Here is a 12502-nt window from a genome sequence, read left to right as displayed (position 1 = left end):
CCCAAACAAGGATTAGTAGGTTTAGAGCTATATGGGCTGGGAGAGATTGAATAGGGTTCAAATTTTATCTTTGGATTTGCTTCCCTTTTTTTGATCGGTTAGATTTCTACATTTTTGACAGCAGTTGGTGGTTTGGAGTCTTTTAAAAAATTACCTTGAACAAATCCCTGGGTAATTCACAAACATCTTATCATTTGTAAAAACGTGTCTCTGGGAAAGATTCTGGTGGGTAGGCTACAATTAATGCAAATGTGGGCGAAACTGGCAGAGACAGTGAATTCTCACCTGTCAACAAATTCGAGCTCAGACATGGTTTTCTGATTCTCTTATTTGCACTAATTGGTTGTTTCAACTTAGATGGAAATAGCCTAAGGTAAGAGCTCCCTGTGAAAACACTGACTTTGTGATTACGTGTTTCCAGCAAGGGTACTTTAATCTTGTACAGAATGAGCAATATTCGACTTTCTCTCACATTTAGCATCGCCCAACAACACATGCAAACCTAATCGCCTCTGCAGCCGCATATCCAGTTAGCACTTCACCCCCCCTCCGCGTGGGGAGCAGGATGGTGTGATCCAGGAAGCCGCGCAGCTACTGAATCACATCAGCTGACGAACAGCATCTCCCCATCTGCGGATGGAACGACCCGCCCGAGCCGGGTGCCCGAACGCTGACACAGGAGGCAGGTTGTCTGTGGTCTCTGAATGCTAGGCAGACTTCTGGAGGAGGAGGCGAAACAAGAAAAAAGGGACGTAAACCTGTTACCATGGCTTCTAACTTCAATGACATAGTGAAACAAGGCTACGTGAAAATACGGAGTAAGAAATTGGGGGTAAGTGACACTTACAGTGGCCACTAAAGTGAATTGTTTCAGCAGCAGCAGGCAGCATCTGAATGCAAAAAGGTTGAATTGCTTCATAGGCTGCTATCCTGACGTGAACTTCTGAAGAAAATGAAGCAGAGTGAAAACGTTTAGATTATATTTGCACTTCGCTTATACGTTTTTACGTTTTCCTTTATGAATTGTGAAGTAAAGGATGTTCAATAACAATATGTAACCATCACCAATAAGGTGCTTGTCACGTCAGATTAGTTTGTAACGTTAGTTTGATAATGTTTTTTCCTTCCTTTATGCGTATGCGTATCCTTTTAAACAGAGTACTGTAATGAAATTTTGCTGGACAAAAATATTTTTCAACAGTTGTGTTGTCAAAAAAAAGTGAATGTCAATATTTCTTAGACAAACAAAGATGTGTCAACACATGACATGGTCTCATATTAACAGTACCCAAAACGGCCCTGTTTTTGTGGTCTACTATGTTGGTCGCAACGCAATGTACACAGGTGAAGGATGTTTTTGTTTGAGTTTATTTTCCTTATCCGGTTATCCGGTGAAACAGTTGAACAGGTCTTTAAATCACTATCTACCAGTTGCTTTTTGACTGCTACACACATTTAAAAGGAAAACAACAGAGAAAAATATGCTGAGACATTAGTCCATTGAGAAATTCCAAATCCAGTTGGGGGCAGGAATACTTGCTGGAAAGAGACGCTTTGTCAGATGCTACTGTACATGGCGCTTGGTTTAATTCATATGAGCATATGATTGTACTGAAAAGGTGATTCCATTGGATTAAGTCCTTTGCCTTTGCATTTTACCTGGCAAGCATCATAACATCCAATTCAAATCCATCCATTTACTGTGAGGCAGCAAAAATTAAGTATTTAACAACTGTAAGTTTCAATTGGCCTACAGCAGTTTTTTAGTCATCTTTGAAAACCTTTGTTTATGACCTTTGTTTGTATGTCAACCATTACTGTGCATACTTGTGTAAACATTCGTGCTTTGTGTGACTGCGTTATTTGTGTAGTAGGGTCAGTTGTGTTTCAGGTGTATATGCCAACAACTTAGCCTCTCTCTCACTGTTGTGGTACCACCATTGGAAGCACTTATTTATCTCCCCCCCTCTCTTTTTTTTCTAAATAGAAATTGTGGGCCTTAATTTCATGGACTGGAAATGGGCAAAGCAACGAGCAATGAGCAAAATGAACTGAACCTAATTTAATAACTTAGAAAAATAATTTAGCTAATTCAATACCTAGAGCAAGATCCTATGTCCCCCAACTGTTTAATGGTGTCATCAGTACCAGTATATTTACCTCCAAATTTATGGGAGAATGATTGATTTGCCCCTTGTTGATCCTTGATGATGTTATCTGCATCTGTTATAAGTGTTATAAGCTAGTTTCTCATATCCTAACTGGGTTGTGTGTGTAGAAATCCTGCATCATGATGTACAATCGTACACATATTGTTCAGTTGCAAGTTGTACGTTTTTGTGAGCCTTCACACATCTTAGATATGTCCTTCCCCGTGTGTTTAATGCTGCAATGGTGGGGCTCCTGTGCAGCCATGACACCAGTATTACCTTCCTGCATGGCTATTTGAGTTGGTGTTTGTCGTTCTCATTACCTCTACAGAAATTGCTCTGAAATGAACCGTAACTATTAGAACAGGGTCTGGAGCTCCCATTCAAGGCTGCAGTCAAAAGAAAAGAGATGAAAAAAAAAGACAAGACAGTTCACTGGCTTTCATGTTTTATGCACAGCCCGATTTTTTTTTTATATATCTTAGTTGACTGAATCGGCCCAACGGTACAGTGGGGGCTAGCTGCCTCCGAATTTTTTATTTTTTTTGAACAAGTGTCGTCTTGAATTCACGGATCAATACTCTCGAGCTGTAGGATGAGCTTCCTCTCTCTCTCTCCCTCTCTCTCTCTCTCGCTCTCTCTGTCTCCCTCCTTCTCTCTGTGGAGAGAGGAAAGCCAAGTGGCTCAGGCCAGACTGCCGTTAAGAACAGCACCACGGCCCGGCTGTTTGTCATTCACCCTGTTCCCCCCTCTACTCGTGTTTGAAGAGAAAGACAAGTACAGCACAGTGCCCTCACAGCTACAGTATGTCCAAGCTTATATTAGACATAATTTGCCTTTTAGTTTTGTCCTTATTTTGATCTTGTGTTTGGGTCATGCCTGTGCCAGATATACTGCGGTTATTCAGATGAAGTGAATACCCGCTGAAAAGTATTGTAGTGTTGAAGTATTACAGTGTAAACATTGACTGGTTAATGTTTAGAAAGTTCATGATACATTTTTTCATTTGACATTTTTTGTCATGCTCACATGGTCATTTTAGATAAGAAATACAACAGCATTTACGGTCCCAGCTAGACAGCAACTGGGTTTACATCCAACTTTTTTATGAAATTTGCATAATATTTTCATCGAAAAAGTCGAGTAAGTCGAATAAGAAACCAATTCGCTAGAAAGGAGTGGATTAAATCCCGGTCCGCATTGGGTATAATGCAACTAAGGTTGATGGAGACGGGTTTACTCGTATAAACCCAAATTTTTTGCCATTTTATTAGGTATTTTCTTTATTAGTTGTTCTGACATCCTTAGATTTTTGATCCCACAGCTGTTCACAACTCCTGCCTTGATTAGGAGAGGGTCCATTTTTTATTTGCCTTACACAGCGGATGGAAACTCGCACAGACTTGCATTTTCTTTAGCCAAATTTTCATGAATGCGCTTAAAATATGCGAATGAGTTGGATGGAAACCCAGCTAGTGAGGATTAGATTAAAATGCCAGACCAGAGAAGAAACACGTTATCCATTCGCACGGTCAGAAATAGATTAAAAAAAACCTGTCTGGTATGTACTTGTATTTAGAAGTTTCTGTGGACCTTAAATTATATGTTTTGTTGGACATATCATTATTGTAGCCTACTGTATGGAGAACCCAGGAGACAATGGCCAACATATACACACTCACTGGCTGATTTGTCATCAGTAATACTGCAGGACTAGTGTGGACGTCACTGTATATCCATCGATATCTGTTTCTCATCTTTCAGCCCTGCACTGTTCTATCCATTCTCAGGATGTTTCTAGCTGCATCTCATACTCTGTGTGTTATTCCGAGGCATTATTTACAATGTTTCTGTCATCCGCTCAGTGAGAAACTGCTGTTTTAGGAGGGAGAGTTAATGATGGGATGTATTTGATCATATTACAGTATCGAAAGGAAATGTCACTGGATTGATTTTTTTTTAACAGTATGTAGTGAGTGTGTGTGTTATTAGAAGAAGCGCTAAAATAATCATAGTAAGCATAACCAGAACATAAAGTCTATTAAGCCTTCAACCAAAGTGTTACTGTGAAGGTTAATAATTATGTCCGAACCTCAAGTGACTTGGCATGGCGTTTGTAGTCATGGTCTATGACTTTACTTGATTTGGTTTATGATGACCCAGTTTTGATGTCTGTATGTTAATCTGCCATTTTTATGATCACACAATCCTCAGTGTAAATTATATATGTTGTGAGATTTACATACACACAGTCCTGTGTCTAGGCATTTATCATGAGGCACCATAGACATTAAAGGGTTTCATATGAACGGTTAAGCAGATATGACCATCTGCTGCAAACCGCAAACCCCATGCTAGGTGCTGTTCCACTGAGGAAAGATTAACTTGTCTAACCGTTGTCCTTTTGTGGGGTGCGTGGGTAAGGGGGGGAGGGGGTTGTCAGTTGGGTGGGAGTTAGCCTCTCTTTCCACCCCCATCATCACTAGACTGTACATTGAGAATATGTGTTATAATGGTGTGTGTTATCCTCGGCCATTATACTGCATGAAACAAAAGCATCGCATTAGAGAACAATTGAGTCATTGTTGGACCAGTTAGCCATTTTACACTGGGATCACCCTAGTGTTTCTACTGTCTGTAACAATGAGCGTACAGACTGCAACCGTGTCCTTGTGAGGACTTTGGGGGGGGGGGGGGGGGGGGGAGGAATGATAATGGTAATTGTTTTTATTGTTGAGGAAGAAAAGAGGCATAATGAAGGAATCGTTATCTGGTGAAATTCCTTCCTGTTGAGTCAATGCGCTTTTATCTTGAGCACTTTAAGCGTTTCCTTGATTGAGCCACGCGACTCTATCCTCAGTCGTACATCACTGTCATCCGCTCGCTCAGTGTCTAGTCCTCTTTAGCTAAAGACGCATGCAGTTAAGTAGTACCCTTTGCCGAAGTACAGGGCTTTTTCATTCGTCTTGTCATCCTGTACATATGACTGGTTGAGAGGTGCCTCTCTTTTCACTCTGCAGTTGTGTCCACACAAATCGAATGCGTTTCCCCCCTCTCATCTGTACGCAGATGTGCTGTGGATCAGGTAGGATCCATTTGTTCCGGCCTCATCAGGCTTATTCAGACAAATCCGAGGATGGATTGCGAGCTGTAATTGGTCCTGATGAATGGCCCAGTGCAGGCTATGGGAGCTCCATTGTTAATGTTACGTGCAGTGATCTATGCTGCAGAATTATGCGGTTCCTTTCTATAAGATAACTTTTTGCCTGGCTATTGGTTTAAACATTCAACATCATTGATCCTCTTACTGTTGTCAATGATCAGAAAAGCTTTTTTTTGCCTTTAACCAGGACTAATGCTACTATTAGTTGTTTGTGGCGAGGAGTAATTGATCAAGCAAGGCAGGAAGCCGCGGGATCACTGTCACCCAATAACTACATCCATGAGCCAACCATTTTCTCATGGACTACATTTTATTTTACATTTATTCATTTTGCTGACACTTTATCTAGAACAACTTATAATACATTACATATATAAATACATATATTTACATATATACATTTTCATCAGTACGACTGCTGCCTGGGTGTTGCACCCACGACCTTGGTGTTGCTAGCACCTTGCTCTCCCAGTGGAGCCAGAGGCCAACACAGGGATTGTGATGGGGTTGTTGCACCATAGAGGATGCTGTACTGGCTGTGCCATTGAGTCTTCTGGGATGTACATGTTTGTGTGGTAAGCTAGGCTCTTTGACAGAACACATTTGACATCGTGCTGGAGGCTCAAACAACAGCTTTGTTTCCACCTCTCGTGGACTGCTTACAAAGTGCAAAGTTCGCTAATCCACGCCGAAAAAGTCAAAGCTCATCACACACTCTCTCGGATGGCAATTTAATTTCTCTAATCCCACGTCCTTATGCCAGACTGGCACTTAACAGCAAACCAAATTTAAAAGTCAAATCAGGATCTCCCACCCACCCCTGATCCTTTCGCCTAAACACACACGCACACACACACACACACACACACACACACACACACACACACACACTCACACACACACTCACACATCCATGCACACACACACAAACACACTTACACTCATATTCTCTCTCTCTCTCTCTCTCTCTCTCTCTCTCTCTCTCTCTCTCAGACACAGACACACACACACAAGCATACACACACACAGCACTGAAGCACTTGTCGTTTAATGTGAAGTCTTCATTTATTAGTGCTAGTGGCTTAGATGGCCCAAACTTTGATTAAATGGGTTTGACCTTCATGTAAGGAGGGCTGACCCATTCACTGATTCTGTCTGAAGAGAGCAGGATTGTGGACCTAACCTCTTATTTGGTTAATCAAGGACAAATCCAGAATGATCAACATTATGAGAGGTTTTAAGGTTTGTATTTTAATGATATACAATTTTTCCCGTTTCACATTTAAAGTTGGGCAAATGTAGGTAAATGGCTTAGTGCAGCTTTAGATAACTGTATTAATAGTTGAGGATTTTATTTGCATCATGGAAGCTTGTATATTTGAATGTCCTGAATTTTATTATTTTTAAACCCTCTTTGGCAACCAGTGTTATCTGTGAAACCTTTGTGGTTATCCATACAATGATCAAAGCCAGCGTATTAATCACAGTCTTTTTTAATCACAGTCTTTTTTTGTGTATGTGCAAAATGCCCGACTCTCATGCACGCTTCAGCGTTACGTGACCGTCAGAGACACCTGAGCTCTTGAGGTCCCTGTGAGGGAGAAAGGGAAAGAGAAAGAGAAAGGGAAAGAGAAAGAAAAGCCACTGCGTGCCGGTCCAAACCAATCCCTCCCAGGTCCATTTAGCCCACCTCTTTTATCCTCTCATCATTTGGGCGGGCAGCATTAATCACAGGCCTGGGCCTTTCCCCAGGGCTCAGGTCATCCCCAGGCTGGCTGCTGCTGCTGAGCCTCAGAGCTTCAGCTGCCTGGGAACATGTGTATCCTGTGGTGTGTAGACAGGCACAGTCCTGCGCTGGACTGAAACTAGGCGGTCATGGTAGCATGGAGGCTATAACCCATGGGTACTAGCGTTATTCACTAGCTCACTGCACAGCACTGTACCCACTGGCTACCGTTACATGCGGAGTGCCACAGTGAGGCTGGCTCCATAGTATCAGTGCCATCACATTGCTGTGTCAGGTCCGGCCCAAATCCAAGCCAGAGCAGTTCTAGAGTGTGGAGCTCAGTTCTAGAGCGTGGAGCTCAGTTCTAGAGTGTGGAGCTCAGTTCTAGTGTGGAGCTCAGTTCTAGAGTGTGGAGCTCAGTTCTAGAGTGTGGAGCTCAGTTCTAGAGGGTGGAGCTCAGTTCTAGAGCGTGGAGCTCAGTTCTAGAGGGTGGAGCTCAGTTCTAGAGTGTTGAGCTCAGTTCTAGAGGGTGGAGCTCAGTTCTAGAGCGTGGAGCTCAGTTCTAGAGTGTGGAGCTCAGTTCTAGAGCGTGGAGCTCAGTTCTAGAGCGTGGAGCTCAGTTGTAGAGGGTGGACTGTGGACCTCCATTGTCAGTCTGGCTCCACACTATCAGTATATATTAGGGATGGGCATTCGATTAAATTGTCTTAATCGATCGTCGGGAGAATTAACGATCGATTTTCGATTAATCATTCAAATCTTTATATTAAAATTCACTATTTATAGGCTATATTAAAATGCAGTGAAAATAGAAAAAACACAGCGTGTTTCCTCATTGGCATCTTTATTACAAGATGAACAACTCTTGTGGCAGTTAAACTTACAAGATGGACAACTCTTGTGGCAGTTAAACGGGATCCGTTCAATTGTTACACTTGAAAATATGCGCTGCTGTACTCTAAAGCAGCAGAGCCGACAGCTAGAAGCCGGTGCTCATAAACACAACTGACCCTCGTGAAAAATCTGATTATAAATAAATTAGTGCTGTCAATAAGATTAAAAAAATAACTAATTAATCTCACATTTTGAAATTCATTAATCTAGATTCATCGCGATTAAAAGTTTGTTTTTCTTCTAAAGACTAAATCTTATAAATTAACGAGTAATCACTTCAGATAGCGTGTATTTTAGACACTATTGTTTAATTGTATTTTTTTTCGTGCTCTCTCGCCATCATACAAGGAATGTATGCGAGACACAATGGTGCCTCTCGACGGTAAATCGTAAGAATTGTCCCCTGAAGCAATTCGAATCACCTCAGTCAGCCCACCGTCTTCAACTATGTTGATGGGCCGACAGTCACCGGCAACCCAAACTGCTACAGCGTTGGTAACCTTTTCACGGACTGGTCTAGTTATTTTCCTAGAGAAGTCGTGGAGTGTGGGTTGGCGACCATCTAACCTGGGACTGCTTTCTGTCGAGTGCTTTGCATTAAGGTGATAACTTAAAGACGAGCTGCTTCTGTGATAGCTACATTCAGCTTGACAAATGCTACATACAACTTTAGTTTTGTCGATTGTTCCGTCATTTTGCCTCTTAAACAGAAACTTTCCGCCCAACAATCCCTCAGCTCTCTCCATCTTCAACTACCGTCTCGGTCTCTCCTATCTAACTGACTGCAGACACTCTGCGGTTTCGTGCCATGGGTCAACGCACACCGGAAGTAAACACAGTTGCGTTAACTGCGTTAAAATATTTTATTGCATTAATCTCGGCCACAGTAATCTCATGGAATAACGCATTAACTTTGACAGCCATAAAATAAATAAATTACACGCACACTACGGAACAGAACATGCATTAGTTTTATCGATGAAAAAATAATGTCATCGAGGAAATTCTTAATGATCAATTAATCGATCGTCGATTAATTATGCCCATCCCTAGTATATATACACTATTCTCTTTTTTAATGTCATGCCAGATCTGGGCAAGATGTGGTTAACGGCCTGGGTCTGTGGGTCCACATTATCAGTGCAGTCACATCACCCTTTCGTTCATGTTGCGTCAGATCAGACCAGGACAGTTGGGACTGTGGATCTGTACTGTTTATCTGACTCTATGAAATCAGTGCCGTCACACAGGTCCGACACTGTCATTCATGTCATGTCAAATGAGGCCAGAACAATTCTAGAGTTAGCTGCCTGGGACTGTGGATCTGTACCGTTAAACTGACTCCACATCATCAGTGCCGTCAAATCACCCTGTAATTCATGTCACGTCAGATCAGGGCCAGATCCAGGCCAAATGCAAGCCCGATCCAGCACGGTGCTGTTCTGCTGTCAGCTGCCAGGCCCTGTGTAGTTCCACTGTCAGTCTCTCATTATCAGTGCCTACACGGTGTCCCCATATTCACCACAGCAGTCTCAGGATCAGCTGCTCTATGTGAAATATGCAGCCGTTTGCCAAGTGTGTTCTAAAATGGATTCACATACACATCCAATGTGGGCACAGGTGCGGGTACCAAAAGTTGATTACGGTGAAAAAAGTCCTTCCTTTTGTCTCACTGTAATCAGTTTATGTTATCCTGCACTGTAACCAACACATTGTGTATGCAGCCTGGTTTATTAGATATAGGAATGGATTTTTTTGTCATCCCTTTATGTTTGGTTCTGTTTGTGTGTGTGAGTGTGTGCGTGTGTTTGTTCGTACACACAGGAAACAGACTGATGCTACTCAAAATGGTTAAACTGAAGGCCTAACCTAAACTTTGTAAGCATTGATGTTTTATTTTTAATGGAATTTATACTATTTAAAAGATAATCTATAATAATGTCCTTATAATAGCTTACTTTGGGAAGGATGCTGCCCTGGTCTGATCTATAGGATGCTTGTATCTGGGTTGGTCCACTTTTAAGATGCCTTACTGGGGAAACAGGAAGAAATCGACAATCTAAAATAAGCAGAAAACAGTGGGCTGTACTCTTTCTTCTTTCATTGCAGTGCACACAGATTCCCACAATGCACTGCGAGGTGCAATTCAGTTCCACACACACTGTCAATTCATGTTTTTGCCCCCCCCCCCCCCCCCCAAAAAAAAGTGTCAGATTGAAACATCACAGATGCTGTGGCTATTCTGGGAAACCTGAAGCACTTCACCAGAGGTGAGACCTGTATCTCAGTGGCCTACACACAAGCCTTGTTTCTCACATGGAATAGAATAGAATAAAATAAAATTAAATAACCCTCCTCACTTTCCCACCAGAGCAGCTACTCTGGGTGTTTTGTCAGGATGAATAATCACAGCAGTGCACACCTACAAGGGTGACCACTGTCATCGTTTCTATATTTATTTATTTGATTCCTTTGGTTATTTATTTATTTTCTTCTTGATGAGGAATGACTCTGTGGGTGCAAATATATGGCTGGCTGCTTATAGAAAACTCAGTTGGCTATAATGAGCCGAGAGGAGAGCAGTAGAACGGTGCCGCTATCTAGTTTTCTATTACGCCAGTGATCGTTTATCCTCCGGAGTTATTGTTCAAAAGATGAATTTTGAATAAGGACTGTCAAAGCGGTTGCCATATTAGGTAGAATACAGTACCATTTCTGGCGGTGCCACTTTCAAAAAAATCACTTCTAGCTAAGAGCAGAAGCGGGAGAAAAAAAATCACTTATCAAGCTGAAGGCAACATGTGATCATGAGCTTTGAATGGGGTCATGAATGATGATGTATGTTGAAAAATGATATGTGATATTTCCAGTCCTTCAAATGAAATCTGAAAATTAATTTTCAGGACATATTCTCCATTCCTAGGGCTGATGTCTAAGATTTTGAATGCCAGGCTACCACTGTGTCTCCCTTTCTCTCTCTCTCTCTCTCTCTCTCTCTCTCTCACGCTCCAATCTGTCTGACCTTCTTGGGTCTAACTGAGTTTGCTAAGAGTGCACATTCTCCCATTCACAGCACACAAATGATAGCTATGAATAACCCTGAGTGTCGTCTGGTCTTTGCTCCCATAGACCTGTGTAATATCTTGGCAGATGACACGATTCCATTTGTTAATGCTAGCAGGATTTTATGGATTGGATTAGTGAATATGAGTCTTTTTATTAGCAAGCAGGTCTTTATGTCTTGTTTTATTTTTTTTTAGTTGATAGAATGAAATGACTGTCTGTCCCTGAAATAGCTACTGGGAGATACACTGCCACTCTCCTGTGTAATTATGCATATTTGGCAGCATGCACCTAATTTACCTCTGCGACAGACTCTCTCTGTGTGTGTGTGTGTATGTGTGCGTGTGTGTGTGTATATATATGTATATATATATAGGGAGATGCAGCAGTTGAATGAGTAGGCCTGAAGCTGTGAGGTAAAAACTTCTCTTGGCAGGGAGACACTCGGCAGGTTCATAAACCTGGAAACCAGCGCCCCACACTCCTAATAACAATTAGACTGATTGGGTGATCTACAGTCAGCAAACCACACTCCTAATAACAATGGGCCTGATTGGGTGATCTACAGTCAAGAGATCTACAGTCAGAGATCTACAGTCAGCGATCCACACTCCTAATAACAATTGGCCTGATTGGGTGATCTACAGTCAGAGATCCACATATATATTCTAATAATTTATCTGTCTGTGGTCCACGCTTGTAACAATAATCGATTTGATTGGTTAATCTACTATTCCAAATGTATAATAATAATCACGCTGATTGGGTGATCTACACTCAGCAATCCACACTTACAATAATAATCAGGCTGATTGGGTGATCTACACTCAGCAATCCACACTTACAATAATAATCACTCTGATTGGGTGATCTACACTCAGCAATCCACAATACAATAATAATAATCACTCTGATTGGGTGATCTACAGTTAGATGTTCAGTGGCAGCTGACTTTGGAATGGATGTAGCCTGGATGTGGCATGGATCTACCAGATCAGCATAGCATCCGGGCCAGACCAGCACTGCATCCGGGCCAGATCAGCACCACATCCGGGCCAGACCAGCACTGTGTCCTGGCCAGATCAGCACCGCATCCGGGCCAGACCAGCACTGTGTCCGGGCCAGATCAGCACCGCATCCGGGCCAGACCAGCACTGCATCCGGGCCAGATCAGCACCGCATCCGGGCCAGACCAGCACTGTGTCCGGGCCAGATCAGCACCGCATCCGGGCCAGACCAGCACCGTGTCCGGGCCAGATCAGCACCGCATCCGGGCCAGACCAGCACCGTGTCCGGGCCAGATCAGCACCGCATCCGGGCCAGACCAGCACTGCATCCGGGCCAGACCAGCACTGCATCCGGGCCAGATCAGCACTGCATCACCTAGGCCTTTACTTTGCTAGGAGAATGAATCCTTAGGGCTCTTCTATTCGGTTTAGCTTTACCTCACCCAGGTTTGTCACTAAATCACATACTTGGAATACCCTTCAGGTCAATGTGAGTAAG

At 42.6% G+C, this 12502-nt stretch overlaps 1 protein-coding gene across 1 annotated transcript in view; it reads left to right on the top strand.

Annotated features, from left to right (window-relative positions):
• The first annotated feature begins 627 nt into the window (after positions 1-627).
• Positions 628-12502, top strand: part of dok6 (docking protein 6) — a 38892-nt gene continuing 27017 nt past the window's right edge. The window contains exon 1 of the mRNA XM_031584066.1: positions 628-832. Coding sequence (XP_031439926.1) covers positions 767-832 — 66 coding nt within the window. The 5' untranslated portion in view covers positions 628-766. The remainder of the gene's footprint in view (positions 833-12502) is intronic.

Source organism: Clupea harengus, chromosome 17 (genome assembly GCF_900700415.2).
Source record: "Clupea harengus chromosome 17, Ch_v2.0.2, whole genome shotgun sequence".
Taxonomy (NCBI): Eukaryota; Metazoa; Chordata; class Actinopteri; order Clupeiformes; family Clupeidae; genus Clupea; species Clupea harengus.
The sequence above is the reverse complement of the archived record's forward strand: the minus strand, read 5'-3'. Positions and strand labels throughout refer to the sequence as shown.